The sequence below is a fragment of the Coenobita brevimanus genome, chromosome 100 (assembly GCF_032717465.1).
Source record: "Coenobita brevimanus isolate Jiangsu-jjx chromosome 100, ASM3271746v2, whole genome shotgun sequence".
In the NCBI taxonomy this organism is placed as follows: domain Eukaryota; kingdom Metazoa; phylum Arthropoda; class Malacostraca; order Decapoda; family Coenobitidae; genus Coenobita; species Coenobita brevimanus.
The window spans coordinates 61,735,079-61,753,032 of NC_137053.1; the positions used below are offsets into that span (position 1 = coordinate 61,735,079).

Below are 17,954 nucleotides of genomic sequence, written 5' to 3' on the forward strand. Positions count from 1 at the left end.
ATTTTTTTTTTTTTTTAAGAATTATTTATGTTCTTTTTCAGAATTATTTTATTTCCAGTTCCAGAATTACTTTATTTTTAATTCCAGAATTATTTTTTATTTCCAGAATTATTTTTTAATTCCAGAATTATTTTTCCATTTCCAGGATTATTTTCATCAGAACCCTGTCTATTAGCATGTGAATTTCAGCCATAGATGTGCTAGTCAGGTTTATATGTAGCTTTTTTTCTTATTTTTCTCCTTTCTGTAGACGCCACTCAGCTGATTTCGTCATGATCCTCCAGCCAGTGGGAGCAGCATTCAGGATGGGGCCAATCGAGATCCATTTTCGTGAGCATATAGGGAGATCCAATGCGATTATACCAGGCTGATCTGGTCCCAAACTCCATACCATATTACCAATCAGTGTTAAAGTGTATTACATGATGGAGTATTGTTTATATTTCATTCATCAACCAGAGGACTTTATCATACCCTGTACATCCGATAAAAATACGAATTATTCTTTTTATAATTATTCGCCAGTCGGGTTAACGGAATACTGCTTATAATATCAATCAACAGACGATTCTTCAAATATTACTGTTCGCCCATCAAATTAAGAACATTTAAATATTTTCTATAAACATTCAATTATTATTATTATTTATATATTTATTTTGCTGATTAGTTCGCTTACCAGATTAAAACAATTTTCTGCATAAATTCACTCACCAACCATATCTTATTTTTCTTTTTTACATTAATTCGCTTATCAGATGTGTGTGTACTCTCTCGCCCATCAGAAAATCATGTCACTTATCACTTAAGGTTAATCAGGTCACTATCAATTGGTCTATCATTATTTCCCCATCAGATCTTCCACCTCTTCTGATTTTTCCAGTTATTGCCCATCAAATCATTCCAATTCTTGTCCATCAGATTACTACCCCATCAGATAATTCACTGTCCATCAGGTGCCTCTACTTCCTGCCCATCAGATCAACCATTCCTTGCCCATCACATCAGTCCTTGCCCAAGATCATTCACTTCATCACATCTTCCACATCTTGCCCATCAGATCATTTAGCTGTTACCCATCTTGCCCATCAGATCACCACTTCTTGCCCATCAGATCATTCACCTGTTACTCATCTTGCCCATCAAATGATCCACTTGCCCATCAGATCATCCACTTGCCCACCAGATAATCCACTTTTTGCCCATCAGATCATCTATTTCTTGTCCATCAGATCATCCATTTCTTGCCCATCAGATCATCCATTTCTTGCCCATCAGATCATCCACTTCTTCCCCATCAGATCATCCATTTCTTGGCCATCAGATCATCCATTTCTTGCCCAGCAGATCGTCCACTTCTTGGCCATCAGATCATCCAGTTCTTGCCCATCAGATCATCCACTTCTTCCCCATCAGATCATCCACTTCTTACCCATCAGATCATCCATTTCTTGCCCATCAGATCCTCCTCCTCATGACCGTCCTGCCTGCCCATCAGATCACCGTATGAGTCCTGAGGGTGACCGCAGGTGTGACCGTGAAATCAGACCGGTGCGGTAGTCCACGGGCTCTGATGGCTGGCGGGTCTGATTGCGCTTCCGGTGGCGTCCCCATCTGCGGGTATTGGGGGCACTGGTGAGGGGTGGTTCGGGGGGTGGCGGAATGTGGTGATGCGGTAGGGTGTGGTGAGGGACTGGTCATGTGGTAGTGGTGTGGTGAGGGACTGGTCATGTGGTAGTGGTGTGGTGAGGGACTGGTCATGTGGTAGTGGTGTGGTGAGGGACTGGTGTGGTTGTGGTGAGAGACTGGTGTGGTTGTGGTGTGGTGAGGGACTGGTCATGTGGTAGTGGTGTGGGAGGGGGTGTTAGGTGTGGTAGTGTGGTGTGGTGGTAGGGGTACTGGTGAAGGGCTGGTTGGGTGGTACTGTGGTGTGGTTGTACTGGTAATGTGGTGCTCATAAGGAAAAGGTGTGGTTATGTGGTGGTTGTGGTAGCGGTATTGGTATGTGGTCGTGTGGTGGTAATGTGGTGCTGGTGAGGAAGTGACTGTGATAATTGTGGTGTGGTGGTAGTGTGTTATGTGGTAGTGATATTGTGTGGTGGTACTAACTGGTGTGCTGGTAGCGTGTTTTGTGGTGGTGACAATGTGATGGTGGTGTAGGGGTGGTATGGTGGTAGTGACAGTGTGGTGGTGGTGGTGTGGTAATGACAGTGTGGTGGTCGTGGTGTATTGTGTGGTAGTAATCTTTGTACTGATGTGGTGGTATTAAAGTTGTAAGCTTACGTAAAGACAGTAACTCTAATGTGAGCAAGTAGACTGGGTATAGAAATAACCTTATGCTCTTTATTTCTCTCACGTGACATACTACACATGAGAGAGAGAGAGAGAGAGAGAGAGAGAGAGAGAGAGAGAGAATCTAACCACTTCACCTTGGCCCAGAGCTTCGTCCTTTCGCAGCTTATTTCACGTAGCTCAGTGGCAGAAAAAGACAGTGTTACGGTTCAACACATCCTTTCCATGGCACTTCTTCGTGACTAGCATCATATTCTACTGTTCTTACAATTCTACATTCAAGATGGAGAGATGGCAATTCTGGGCCAACTGAAGTGAAAAGAGGATAGTAACTACAGTGAAAATACAGAATAATTTAAGAAGTACAACACAGTCCAAGCACAAAGCAGACAAAACAGCGATAAACACACGGCAGCAGACAACACAGCAATCCTAATCCCTGAATAAAGCCAGTCTACTGTATGTTAAGTCCAATTATTCTACTTACCCTAAAAACGGAACTTAATGGAAATTTGAGACAGCTTCTCGTCAAAGTCCAGAATACCTTTTTCCATTTTTTATTACCTCCGCCATGGAGGTTATGTTTTCACCCCTGTCCGTTTGTTTGTTGGTTGGTTGGTTTGTGAACAAGATTACACAATACTGGACGGATTTCCACGAAACTAGGTAGAAGAATGGGTCTTGGCCCAGTATACACTCCATTAAATTTTTGGTGCGGATCCGGATAAAGGTGCGGATCCAGGATTTTTTTTGCTTTTGTTTTCACTTAAACATTGCGAGATGGGGCGTTGGAGGAGGTATGCGCTCTACTGACTGCCATTCTACTTTATTTTTTTTACGTGGCCCAACGCATAAGGGTCACCCCCCCCCCCTCTCTCTTACATGACTTAGCGCGTGAAGGTCAGTTTTTTCATTTTCCTTTTAACTTGATGTACCGCGTGAAGGTCAGGGTCATTCCAGCCACTAACGACCGCAACCACTTAACGAGGCCATTAGTTAGGTCCACGGCAAGGGTGTTCTGATCTACGAGGCGAGACTTTCACCCCCTCACCCCGAAAACGCAGCATTTTTTATTTATTTATTTTTTTCTCTCCCCATCATGAAGGATAAGCTGAGAACTGATTATGCTCTCTCTCTCTCTCTCTCTCTCTCTCTCTCTCTCTCTCGCTAATAGCTTATTCTTGCTACCTCCGAGCGATTTTATATTCAGATCAACTTTTTTTTCGCTGGAGGGGTTAGATACAGTCTTCATTAACCTTGAAAACGAGATTTTTCTTAGTTTATGAAAATCGTCTGAAGGCAGCAAGAATACACCAATATGACGTCAAGGGGAGAGAGAGAGAGAGAGAGAGAGAGAGAGAGAGAGAGAGAGAGAGAGAGAGAGGAAAGGTGGAAAATCTAATAATTCAAAATCCAACTACTATCCGTGGTTGAAGCAGGGGAATGAATGGAAGGGCACAGATTGGAACATAAACTGCCTCAGGGATAACCATTACGGCATCGTTAATTACACAAGGCCAATTAGACTTGTGCTGCAGCGGCTGTGGGGGGAGGGAGGTGCTACGAGGATGGGAGGGGAAGCTAGTGGGGGGAGAGGGGGAGAGGAGTTGAGGGATGAGAGGAGGGGAGAGGTGGTAGGGGAGAGGGGAAGAAAGGAGGGGAGAGGTGGCAGGGGACAAGGGAGATAAGGTAGTGAGAAAGGGGAGAGAAAGGTTAGTAGTGGGAGAGAAGATGTGTAGTGATGGGAGTGGGGAGGGAAGTTGTGGGGGAAGGGGGAAGGAGGTCAGTGAGGGGAAGGAGGTATCAGTGTGGATGGAGAGAGAGAGAGAGAGAGAGAGAGAGGTGGGGTGAGGTTACGAGGGTGTAAATGGAGAGTTGAACTGAATGTAGGTGAGGGGAGATGGGGGGAGGGGTAGACAGGGTGGAAAGGGAGGGGAAGACAAGGTGGAACGGATGGGTATCAGCTTATTATTATTATTATTATTATTATTATTTGGGGGGGGGCGATGTGAAGGAGTATGTCGATTTTTTTTTCCCCCAGTAAACACGCTCAGGTTTCATATACCTGTCACTTTACGGCGCAGGTAAGACACGGCATCAGCAGGAGAATACGAGACTGACTAGGAGTGTATATGAGGCGGAGGGATTTGAATAAGGGTAGTTTGAGTTGGAGGGGAGGGCAGACTGAATGCGAAAAGTTGACATGGAGGTGATCTGTTCATGACTCCCCCAGGACTCCGGCTAAGTAAACTGCCTTATCAAACACACCAAAACATAGAGACAGAGACACAGGACCCACTCCCTCACGTCAAGGGGTAACGAGACTTTTTGTTTTGACTGTACATAGAGAAATGAAACGGGGGTCGCTCCACTGCCGCAACAACAACAACAACAATAATAATAATAATAATAATAATAATAATAATACCGTACTAGGCGTTACAATGACAAAGAAAAAGTATATAAGCTTGAACAGTCCAAACAAAGCACTGGATTTTGTTTTAATGTTAAGTTATAGATATGGTGCTCTCTGAAGGCGTGTGGAAGCTGGTCGATGAAATAAATAAATAAATAAATAAATAAATAAAAAACTAAACTAATACAGAACATGACTGACAAAGACGTTAATAAAGCATGCGACACACACACACACACACACACAAACACACACACACACACACAAACACACACACACACACAGATCAACAACAACAATAAAAGTCTTGAAATGTTATATATAGTGAACAATTTATTAGATCTCACGTACAGAGTTGGCACATATTGTACTGTACTGTATTGTACTACACCACAGCCTCCACAAGTGCTCTGGTGACGTCATTCAAACATATTACATCACCGCAACTTCAAATACACAAACGCTAATCTTGTTTATATATATCTATCTGTTTGTCTATGTAAACAGATAGATATAAACTGACAGACTGAATTATTGAAGTGTGTGTGTGTGTGTGTGTGTGTGTGTGTGTGTGTGTGTGTGTGTGTGTGAGAGAGAGAGAGAGAGAGAGAGAGAGAGAGAAATTTTAAACACTGATTTCTTTCAATATTTTAGACTGTGGAGGCTGTAGTTTTTTTTTTTTTTTAACTGTCCACATGCTAGGAAGTCAGTAAGAGATTACAGAAAGGAACGTGTTAGAAAGCTAGGAATTAACAGGCTAAGTTAGAGAATACACATTGGTTAGATTAGACAAGGATGGTCTGTTAGTGAGGTTAGGCGGTTAACGGAAACGGAATTTGAAAAACGGATATTTCCCAAGTCGTACCAAATATTTCAAATTTTAATTATGAAGATACTAAGTAAAACAATGAAAAGTAAAGTATGTATATTATTTTTTTCGTCTGACTTAATTTGTTCGGTAAACTTGGTGAATTCGACAAGCTGCCCTTTCCTGAGGCCGAAACACACCCTTGCCGAAACCTCTTACATGCTGGGTGTCTGTTGTGAGATGGTGTTCTGGGAGGCAACAGTGCACAGGCAGTTTATGAACACCGTGTACAGTTTGGACATCCATGGCTGCTTTTGGACACACACACACACACACACACACAGGTTCTGAATTCAGCCACATAAAACACACAAACACCACAAAACAGCTACCCCTCCAAATACAGCTTCCACATCAAAACAAATTATAAATTACAAAACCACACACAAACAGATGCATCACTAACATCAAAATAATTAACCAAACACAAACACCACCACACAAACACAGGCACCAATGATCAAAACAAACCCTACCCAGATCTTAAGCACAATAAACACACGCAAACCATCAAAACACTATCCAAACACACACATCACACAATAGCTACCCTCAAACACACGCAACATTCACATCAAAACAAATCCTAACCAGTTCTAAAATCACAAACACAAGCATTACTATCATCAAAACACAAACATATGCACCATCACACATTAGCTATCGACACACATACGCAACACACATCAAAACACTACTCAAACACAAATTACCTACCCACAATCACGTGCAAAACATCAAAACACTACCCAAACACAAGCAACATCACAAAGGCTACGCACAAACACATGCAACATTGGAAAAAAAAAACACTAGACAAACAGACATCATCACAACAGCTACCCACGAAAACAAGCATCACAAACATCAAAAAACAGACAATTAAAGCACAAATCCATGCCAACACTCACATCAAAACACAAAACACCAAAGCAACATCGAAAGCCTGCATCAACACCACCACCACCACCACCACCGGAGCGTCACTGAATGTCCGTTATGGCGGTTTCGCGGTGGTGGTGGTGGTGGCGGCGGCGGTTACAACGGAGACAACAGCGTGCCGTAGCCCTCACGACCCACCGGAGCGCCCTGGTGATGTATTCCGGCCAGTTCGCGGGAAGGAGCACCAGGAAGAAGCCACACACGATCAGCACCACGCCCGCCAGCTTCATCCCTTCGAACTGTGTGTTGTACCACTTGATGTCTAATGCTGGAAGAGAGGAAGAAGAATTATAATTTTGCCTTAGAGCCTCGTCCATCACCAAAATCTATCACCATCATCATCACTCGCACCACCCCAGTCAATGTCAACCCCTCGAATTTCTTATGTCCAACTATGCAAGGGCAGAGAAATATCAGCATTGGGCCTACAAGTACCATGCAGTATCATTCAATATCACAAACATCATCAGTTATATTAAAATTCTACACCCAGTTACCGTCAGTAATTACACTCACCTTCATCAACAAGGCTAAAGGTGTACCACAAGTGTTTGGGTGTATACAGAATGAGGCCAAACGGATTTTTTTCTGGTGCGAATTGTTAGAAGGTGTAGGTGGGGAGAGTAAACACACACACACACATTTATGGTTAGAACTTCCCCTAACTGCTTGGCTCTTAGGTGGCTCCCTCGCCTAATTATGATAATTTGATGTTAAATTAGGATATCTGAGTCTGGGCCTCAAGAAAAATTGGTGCAATTTATGTTGTATTTTAATAACCCAGGGGACGGGATTACAGAGAGAGAGAGAGAGAGAGAGAGAGAGAGAGAGAGTAAACTGGAAAGAAAACGAGAGTCCCTGAAGTTAGAGGGGGAACTATACTAACCTGCAGAGACGGGAACAGCCAGCACCAAACCCAGGGTGATAAATAACTCGAAGGTAAACGCCACGCCCAGGTTGCCCAGGAGGTTAGCAGCTGAAATAAATAAATAAGTAAATAAATAAATAGCGGAATAATTAGTGAGAGGAGGCTTGAGACAAATGGAGGTGAGGAAGGATGGTAGGTAGGGAGGAGAAAAAGGCTTCATAATATGATCGTATTTGTGTATATGACAGGGGTGGAGGGTGTGAACTGGATAGGTAGCCAAATGATTGAGAACAGGGCGACGAGGAGGCGATTTGTTTGTGGCCACCCATTACGGGATTATGGTGTCCGGTAATATAGAAAGAGAGACTGGTTGACAGACAGATACAAATAGATAAACAGATATAACAAAAATCAGTTACCTACATACGTCAACAACAACTGCTCGCATTATTGTTGCCCTTTACTATAAATTGGCATAAAATCACATTCTCTCCATCAAGAAACCGGAGTCGTGGCAACAGACCAACATTAGAATACAGCGCTAGTCAAGAAGAAGTGCTATGGAATGACTGTAGAGCAATAGTATTGTCTATGCCACTGAGCTACGTGAAATAAGCTGTAAAAGGACGAAAATCTGGCCCAAGTTAAGGTGAAGAAACTGTAGCTATTGTTACTACATCAATATTTTTCCCTGCTGACTATTTTCACTGATCATGACGCGAAAAAATGAACACTGCTAGAAATTAAGCACATGTGAGCTGGCCGGGTAACGTTAAATTCCTACGTAGCAATTTTCTCCTAAGCTGTAATTTGAATCCATTCCCCTCTACATTTGGCAGGCTAGTTCACCATCTCGCCGCCAGGGGGACGCCACGGCCAGGGTAGCGGTAATGGCGGGGCGGGCGATATGAACAGGGAAGGATAAGAGTTTGCCTAATAATTCCACTGCGTCTATTTCACACTTAGGGCAACGTAGGTACAGTATGAGACAAAAGTTTTCTTAATTCTGCACTGCTATTCCTACTTCCATCCCTCCTCCTCCTCCTACTGCTACTACCACCGCTCCTCCTCCTGCTCCTACTACTCACCTAAAGACAGAGCAGCGGCCATAAGTAGGTTGGGCCACGGTAGCCGCGCCCAGATCACCACCTCGTAACCGCTGAAGTAGAGAGCGGCCAGCAGGGGGCTCAGCAGGAGGGTGTTAAGCAGGGCGATCACCGTGAAGATTAGCGAGACCTGCCCAAAACTCGCCTCCCCTACCACCTTCTTGAAGAGGACCTGGATGTGAGATAGTGAGAGAGTGAGTGAGTGGGTGACTGACAGGGGAGTAGGTGGGTGAGTAAATGGCTGAGAGAGAGAGAGAGAGAGAGAGAGAGAATTAGGCGTCACACCTGAAACGCATATCAGTTTACTCGTAATATTTGGCAGCTCTGATCTATGGGCAGTACTAGATTAGGAAAATTATACTAAATGAATGACTAACAAGACTACACGCCTACCACACCTGTCCACACCTAACCATACACCTTCCCACACCTGCTCACACCTACCTACACCCGCTCACACCTGTCCCAGTTCCCCCACATATCTTCTAGTCCCTCTACACCTATCGCACTCCCTCCACACCTACCCACACCTGTCCAAGTCCATCCACACCTACCCACACCTGTCCATGTCTCTCTGCACCTACCCACACCTCCAAGTCTCTCCACACCTGCCCCAAGTCCCTCCACACCTACCCACACCTGTCCAAGTCTCTCCACACCTACCCACACCTGTCCACGTCCCTCCACACCTGTCCAAGTCTCTCCACACCTACCCACACCTGTCCACGTCCCTCCACACCTGTCCAAGTCTCTCCACACCTACCCACACCTGTCCACGTCCCTCCACACCTGTTCAAGTCTCTCCACACCTGCCCACCTTATAGACAGCGGATCCAGCAGCAGAGGCGGCGGCCAGCACGACGGCCCCCAGCGTCTTGGTCCTGTTGATCCCGTCCATGTAGGCCAACAATGCAATGCCCGTGTTGCACAGGATCACGGCAACTATCTGCAACGGAAGGGAGAGTAGCATCAGCATCATCAGCATTACTACCATCATCATTATCAATATTATCATTATCATCATCATCATTATTACTACATTCATCATCATTACGACCATCATCATCAATATTCCCATTAACAACTTCCTCCTCCTCCTCATCATCATCATCAATATTACAATCATCACCATCATCATCAATACTGCCAATAACATCTTCTACACCATCACTATCATCATCACAATCACCACCACCACCATCATCAATACTGCCAATAACATCTTCTACACCATCACTATCATCATCACAATCACCACCACCATCATCATCGTCATCAATACTACCATAATTATCATCATCACTAATACTACCACTAACACCATCTTTCACACCACCACACTCATCATCACTATCACCACCACCATCACTATCACCACCATCATAACATATTCATCATTTTCGCTGCCTGTATAGGAGTAAACATCATCACTGTCTCACAATACACAGGCTATATACACAAGCTCTCTCTCTCTGTCTCTCTCTCTCTCACACACACACACACACACACACACACACACACAAAAACAAACATAAGTCTAGGGTGATAGACTGCCAAATTTCACTCACAAAACACAGCCACAGACGACTCTCTCTCTCTAAGTAAACGAACAAATACCTTATCAAAGCACACACACACACACACACACACAGACTAACAACAAACCAGACACAAGACTCTCTCTCTCTCTACGGGTGGGTGGTCATAACATGGTGAGTCAGCCCCTGTGAAAATGAAGGGTGACAACAACATTAATCTTAGGCACAGAAAAAACATCTCAAGTTTTATTTAAGGGAGGGGAGGGGAGGGGAGGGGAGGGGAGGGAAGGAGGTAGGAAAGGCAAAAAAGAAGGTAGGGTAGGAAAACTAATGAGAAAGAAAGGGTAGGAAGGGAAGACTAAGGGGAGAATGATAGGGTGGAAGAGAAGGGAAGGGGAAACGAAGGAAGGGAAGGAAAGGGAAAGAAAAGGAAGGGAAGGGTAGAGAAGGGAAGGGAAAGAAAATACCCAAATACCGAAACTATTTTGTGAGGTATAAAGAAGTGCTAGGTCAGGGTTGTGTACGGGTGAATAAGGAAATAATGATCCGTGACGAAGGGGGGGTCAAGGAGGAGGGAAGAGGGAGGGGGAGGAGAGAGAAAGAGGGAGGGGGAGAAGGGGGAGGGAAGGGGAAGAAGAATGAGTGAGAGGAGAGGGAGGGAAAGGAAGAGAGGGGGGAAAGGAGAGGGAAGGAAGGAAATAAACGAAGGAAGTGAGAGTGAGGAAGACGAAGGGAGAGGGAGTGAGAATGGGAGGAGAGGGGGGGGAAAGGAAGTGAAGATGGGAGGGAAGGGAAGTGAGAGAGGGGGAGAGGAGAGGAAGAAGGAAATTGAGGTCCTACCTAACATTCCCTTCCTTGGTTTCCTATCCTTGTCACTCACACACAGAATAAATACCTCAGTTACTTCCCTTTGTATTCCTATTTGCCTTTCACTCTATCCTACCCTGCCCTACCCTTCACCCTACCCTGCTCCGTCCTGCCCTACACCCTACCCTACCCTGCCCTTCCCTTCCACCCTTCCTTTCCCTTTCACAGTGCTCCTCTCCCTTCACTATATCGTATTCTTCCCTTCCCTTCACCCTACCCTACCATACCTATCCTTTCTACTCCTCCGTGCCCTGCCATGTCCTTCCTATCCTCCTCGCACAGCTTTTCTCGTGTCCTGCAACTCAACATGACACAGCCCACCACCTCATCACCATTCACCACATCACCACCACCACCACCACCCTTGTATCGTTAATTGCCAATCTCAATACCTCTCCCTTCAATACACTTCAATCTCTCTCAAAAATACCTCTCTCCAAAAAAAAAAATTGTGTGTGTGTGTGTGTGTGTGTGTGTGTGTGTGTGTGTGTGTGTGTGTGTGTGTGTGTGTGAGAGAGAGAGAGAGAGAGAGAGAGAGAGCTCTTACACTGATGATAGGGTCACTTGGCAAGGCTTCAGAATAAGATGGCCGCCCTCTCTCTCTCTCTCTCTCTCTCCTTTCCATCTCTTCCTCTCTCTCTCCATTCTTCTCTTCTTTTCAATCTTCCCTCATTTCCTTCTCTTCCTCCCTCCCACTTCCTCATCTCCCTCCTTCCTTCCCTCCCTCCATTCTGTACTTAATTCCTCCCTCCCTTCCCTCCAGTCTTTCCTTCATCCCTCCCTCCCTCCATTCTTTCCTTAATCCCTCCCTTCCTCCTTCCTTCCATCCATTCTTTCCTTCATCCCTCCCTCCCTCCTTCCTTCCCTCCCTCCCTCCTTCCTTCCCTCCATTCCTTCCTTAATCCCTCCCTCCCTTCCCTCCATTCTTTCCTCAATCCCTCCCTCCCTCCCTCCTTCCTTCCACTCCATTAAGAGGCTTTAAGAACAAGGGGATAATTACATCACAGGACATCTTGCTCCTTCCCTCCTTCCTTCCTTCTCTCCATCCACTATCCTTCCTTCCTTCCTTCTCTCTCCTTCACATTTTCCCTCCCTCGCTCTTTCCTCCTTTCCACCCTATTAAGAAGCTCTCAGCACATGAGGATAATTACTACATCAAAGGACATCTGGCTTCCTTCCTCCCTCCTTCCTTCCTTTTGCTCCCTCCCTTCCCTCCTTCCTTTTGCTTCTTTCCTCCCTCCCTCTCTCCCTTCCTCTCTCTTTCTTCTTTCCATCCTTCCTTCCCCTCTCTTTCTCGTCTTTCCATCCTTCCTCTCTTCGTTCGTTCCTTCCTTTCTTTCATCCTTTCTTTCTTCCTTTTCATTCTTCCCTCCTTTCCTTTCTTTCTTTTATCACTGCCTCTTTCCCTTCCTCTTTTCATTCTTTCCCTTCCTCCTTCCTTCATTCTCTCCTCTCTACTTCCTTCCTCCATCCTTCCATCCTTTCCCCTCACATCCCTTCTCTGCAACCCTACATCCTCCTTTCTGGGGATAGGGATGGGACGTCTGTATATCCCGGCAGCTCCACCGTCCCATCCCATCAGTCCCACCACACGAAGGCGTCCCTTCCACTAATTACCTGGGATTGGGGGGGGGTACAGGTGTGGTGGGGTTGGGTAGGATGAAGGGGTGACAGAAGGGGTTGGGGTGTGGTGGTGTGGGGGTTTGGAATGGGTGGAGTGTGGTGGTGTGGGGTTGGGGGAGGGGTGGAAGGGTGGTGTGGTGTGGGGGTGAGGGGGTGCAAGGGTTGGGTGTGGCTGAGTGGGGTGGGTGGGGGTGGGAGAGAGAGGGGGGGAGTATAAAGGTGGGGTGGGATTAGGTGTGGCGGATGAGGGAGAGGGGAGCCAAGGATGGGGTGTGGTGGGGAGGAGTGGGGTGTTGGGGAAGGGAGGGGAGGGGGGAGGCTGTCAATCAGGGACTCTCCTTGGATGCTGAGTATTGATCTGTTGCGTTCGATCTCTCTCTCTCTCTCTCTCCCCATACCTTCCCTTCCCCTCTAATTCTTCCTCTCCTCTTCCTTCTCTACTTCCTCTTCTTCCAACCATTCCTCTTCTTCCTCCTCACTCTTTCCTCTCTTTCCCCTCTTTTCCCCTTCCTTCTGTGTTTATTTTCCATCTATCTCCCTTCCTCCCCTCCCCTCATCACTTCCTCCCCTCCCCTCATCACTTCCATCCCCTCCCCTCCCCTCATCACTTCCATCCCCTCCCCTCCCCTCATCACTTTCCTCCCCTCCCTTCATCACTTTCCTCCCCTCCCTTCATCACCTCCCTCCCCTCCCCTCCCCTCATCACTTTCCTCCCCTCCCTTCATCACTTTCCTCCCCTCCCTTCATCACCTCCCTCCCCTCCCTTCATCACTTTCCTCCCTTCCCCTCATCACTTTCCTCCCCATCCCTCATCACTTTCCTCCCCACCTCTCATCACTTCTCTCCCCTCCCCTCATCACTTTCCTCCCCTCTAATCGCCCCAATACCCTACCGTGTCCCATAAAACTCCCCTCACATACTCCATCATCAGTTTTATCTCCCCTCACCTCCCCTTACCCCCGTTCTCCTCCCCTTACTTCTCCCATTCCGTTTCCCCTCTTCCCCCTCCCCTCCCCTTCCCTTACTCCTTCCTCTCTCTTACTACTACTACCACCACCACCACACCACTACTATTACTCCTCCTCCTCCTACTACTACTACTGATACTACCACCACCACACCACTACTACTGCTACCACCACCACCACCACCACACCACTACTATTACTCCTCCTCCTCCCCCTACTACTACTAATACTACCACCACCACCACACCACTACTACTACTATTATTACTCCTCCTCCTACTACTACCACCACCACACTACCACTACACTACTACTACTACTAATATTAATAATCCTTCTCCTCTTATTATTACAACTCATACTACCACCGCCACACTACTCCACTACTTCACCCTACTCACCCTAACCCCCACAAACTGGTCGTGCAGTATGACCCAGGAGAGCAGGTACACGAAGGACACGTGCGCAGAGTAGAGCGCCATGACGTCCGTGCAGTCCAGGATGCGCAGTGAGTACACGTACATGTAATTCGTGAGCACCCAGAGCGCAGTGAAGAGGCAGCAGCGCGACATGAACTGACCTGCGAAGAGACGGAGAGTTAGAGGTGGAGGGAGGAGAGATAGACAGATATAGATAGATAGACAGAGAGATGGTGACATGGAGAAAGAGATATAGATAGATGAAGATGGATAGATAGATGGAGAGGCAGTGAGACATGAACTGACCTGCGGAGAGACGGAGAGTTAGAGGTGGAGGGAGGAGAGATAGACATAGATAGATCGACAGAGAGATGGTGATATGGAGAAAGAGATTTAGATAGATGAAGATGGATAGATAGATGGAGAGGCAGCAGAGAGACATGAACTGACCTGCGGAGAGACGGAGAGTTAGAGATGGAGAGAGGAGAGATAGACAGATAGATGGATAGATAGATGAATATGGAGAGAGAGGTAGACAGATGGAAAGATAGATAGATAGACAGATGGAGAGGCAGTTGAGAGACATGAACTGACCTGAGGAGAGATGGAGAGTTAGAGGTGGGGGGGAGGAGAGATAGATAGACAGATAGATAGATGGAGACATGGTGAAGGAGAGAGAGACAGATGGAGAGGCGGCAGCGCGACATGAACTGACCTGCGGAGAGAGAGAGAGAGAGAATAGGAGAACAAGGAAAAAAGATGGAAAAAACTGAGACACATAGACATAGAAGAAAAGAAGGAAGGAAGGATGCAAAGAAGGAAGAAGGGAAGGAAGGAAGGAAGGAAGGAAGGAAGGAAGGAGGAAGGAAGAAGGAAGGAAGGAAGGAAGGGAGAGACAACAGGTAACTTTTTAAAATTCAGAAAGCAGGTGAGAGGAGATTGGGGACGAGAGAGAGAGAGAGAGAGAGAGAGAGAGAGAGAGAGAGAGAGAGAGAGAGAGAGAGAGAGAGAGAATTTGAGAAAGTGGTACATACTTATGGGACAAAAACTGACACACACACACACACACACACACACACACACACACACACACACAACACAACTCCCCACCATCGCAACCCATCTCTCTCTCTCTCGTACCCAAGCCACTTAAGTACCCTCAGACACACTATTGCGTCACTTACATGATGCTGCTCACTTTACATAACCCTAAATTTGAGAGAGAGAGAGAGAGAGAGAGAGAGAGAGAGAGAGAGAGAGAGAGAGAGAGAGAGAGAGAGAGAGAGAGAGAGAGAGAGAGAATTATTCTATTCATTTTAAATATAACACAAAAGCATTCGAGAGCCGAATGCTAATCGTCCGCCAGAATATGCTGTTGGCCAAGTCCAGGGTTTTGGCCATACCATATCTTGATACCCTGAAGCTGTTGATGAGATATAATGGTGCTAAAGGCGGGAGATAAAAACTAGTTGACCTTTGGTAGCCATTTGGTGACCCTGACCTTGACCCCAAGTGCCTATTTTCGAACTCCTCCATGATTTTGGCCATATCTTGATACCCTGAAGGTTTCATGTCGATAGCTGAAACCGTTCATGAGATGTAATGGGAACAGACACACACACACACACACACACACACACACACACACACAGAGGCGGGCAAAAACATTATCGCTCAAGGCGGGCGATAAAAAGCTGAAAAAGGACGAAAATCTCTGGCAACTAAAAATGAACAGACTATAGTGGAAGATTCAGGTCTCTCGTGGTTGCGTTGTGGGTACTGCTCTGTCTGCTGGTGTGGGCGCGAGTGTGACAGTGAGCGTAGGGGATGAAAAAAATGATGCAGGACAGACGCTGATAACGCTAACTGGTCGTACCCGTAAAACACAAGAAACTGATAGACGGTGTGCAAGAGAGGGGTTATATTTGGACTACCCTGGCCTCTCTCCAGCTTCTCTCTCTCTCTCTCTCTCTCTCTCCAATACCTGATTTCCCTGTAGAGTTATTGCCAATGGATATTACTCTGATCAAGCCCACCCTCCCTCACCCTGACTCACTCTACCCCACCCTGACTCACTCTACCCCACCCTGACTCACTCTACCCCACCCTGACTCACTCTACCTCACCCTGACTCACTCTACCCCACCCTGACTCACTCTACCCCACCCTGACTCACTCTAACACACCCTGACTCACTCTACCCCACCCTGACTCAACCTATCTCACCCTGACTCACTCTACCCCACCCTGACTCACTCTAACTCACTGTACCCCACCCTGACTCACTCTAACTCACCCTGACTCAACCTATCTCACCCTGACTCACTCTACCCCACCCTCCCTCACTCTAACTCACCCTGACTCACTCTACCCCACCCTGACTCACACTACCCCACCCTCCCTCACTCTAACTCACCCTAACCCACCCTTACTCACTCTAAATCATCCTACCACACTCTAACTCACCCTAACTCACTCTACCTGGACTACTAGCAATAAAGTTGATCATTACCTCTGCTAATGGGGGTCAATTAGTGTTCTATATAAACTAATGATTTATGTATCTGAATATTAATGACATCAATGTATATATGCGTGTATTGATTCTCTGTCTGTCTGTCTGTCTGTCTCTCTCTCTCTCTCAACATCTGTATCTTTCACCTCATTTCCCCTCCCTTCGTCATCTCCCTCTTTCCCGTCTCTCTCTCTCATATCATTTCCCATCTCTTCTTCATCTCCCTATTTCACATCTCCCTCTCTCTCTCTCCATCTCTTTCAATATCTGTTTCTTTCACCTCATTTCCCCTCCCTTCGTCACCTCTCTCCCTCTCTCTCTCTCTTCTCTCTCAATATGTTTACTTTTAATCATTTCCCTTCCCTTCGTCATCTCCCTACTCCTCTCCCTCTCTCTCTCTAATAGGTGCCACATCTTAACATTCAGGTAGAGATAACGAATAAATCTGATTAAGCCACGTTTTTAAATATACTCGTTGTTCAACAGCTTATTTTTATCATTATTATTATTATTATCATCATCATCATCATCATCATCATGTGTCTTTAACAACAACAACAACTAATAATAATAATAATAATAATAATAATGACAATAAAGGTATTATTATTATTATTATTATTACTTATCGAATAGTCCCGATGACTGAGGGAGGGAGGGAAGGAGGGAAGAGATAAAAGGAAAGACGGATGGAGGTAAGAGACAGAAGGAGGGGGGATAGGAATAGAGGGAAGGAATAGAATGGAAAAGGGTGTTGGAGAGAAGGAGGAGACGACAGGGGAGAGGAGGTAGGAGGGAGGGAGAGAGAGAACAGGGAGAGGGAGGGAGGGAGGGAGGGAGGGATGAGGTAGATTTCACTTAAGCAAATTCAAGAGATTGAGTCTTAAAGGTCAGAGGTGGAGGGAGGGAGGGGAGGGAAGGGGACGGGAGGAAGGAAGGAGGCAGGGAGGGAGAAGAGGGAAGGATGGGGGGAGGAAGGGAAGAAAAGATAGAAACTGAGAGGAAGAGAGGAGAGAACGTGGGGAGGAAGAGAAGGAAAGGAAGGAAGGGAAGGAGAGAGGGAAGAAGGCGGAAAGGAGGAAGAAAGGAAGGATGGAAGGGAGGGAGGGATAGAGGGAGAGAAAGTAGGGAGGTAGGAAGGGAAGGAGAGAGTAGGAGGTAAGGAGGGAGGAGAAGGAGAAGAAGAGCGAGACATTTCCCACATCACACTCCCCATTCTCACCAAATTAACCCGTAATTAACCCAGGATCCAATTTATCATTATTTTTATGGGGCTAATTGGCTCTCCTAATTGGCTATGTAATTAGGGTTTGATAATTGGCCTCAGAAGAAGAATCGAACCTGCATCCCTCTGGCTACGACCTCCGACCTATTTTATCTGTTCTATTTATTAGGTTATAGGTGTGTGTGTGTGTGTGTGTGTGTGTGTGTGTGTGTGTGTGTGTGTGTGTGTGTGTGTGTGTGTGTGTGTGAGAGAGAGAGAGAGAGAGAGAGAGAGAGAGAGAGAGAGAGAGAGAGGCTTGGTGTGTGGC

The 17,954-nt window shown here is 46.2% G+C and overlaps 1 protein-coding gene across 1 annotated transcript in view; it reads right to left on the bottom strand.

The window, feature by feature from the left end:
- Positions 1 to 1,392: 1,392 nt before the first annotated feature.
- Positions 1,393 to 17,954, bottom strand: part of LOC145414558 (solute carrier family 35 member F3) — a 77,170-nt gene continuing 60,608 nt past the window's right edge. Inside the window, exons 6-11 of the mRNA XM_080284077.1 lie at positions 13,890 to 14,068; positions 9,310 to 9,438; positions 8,475 to 8,664; positions 7,405 to 7,494; positions 6,657 to 6,786; positions 1,393 to 1,614 (exon numbers count right to left, since the gene is read on the bottom strand). Coding sequence (XP_080140203.1) covers positions 1,500 to 1,614; positions 6,657 to 6,786; positions 7,405 to 7,494; positions 8,475 to 8,664; positions 9,310 to 9,438; positions 13,890 to 14,068 — 833 coding nt within the window. The 3' untranslated portion in view covers positions 1,393 to 1,499. The remainder of the gene's footprint in view (positions 1,615 to 6,656; positions 6,787 to 7,404; positions 7,495 to 8,474; positions 8,665 to 9,309; positions 9,439 to 13,889; positions 14,069 to 17,954) is intronic.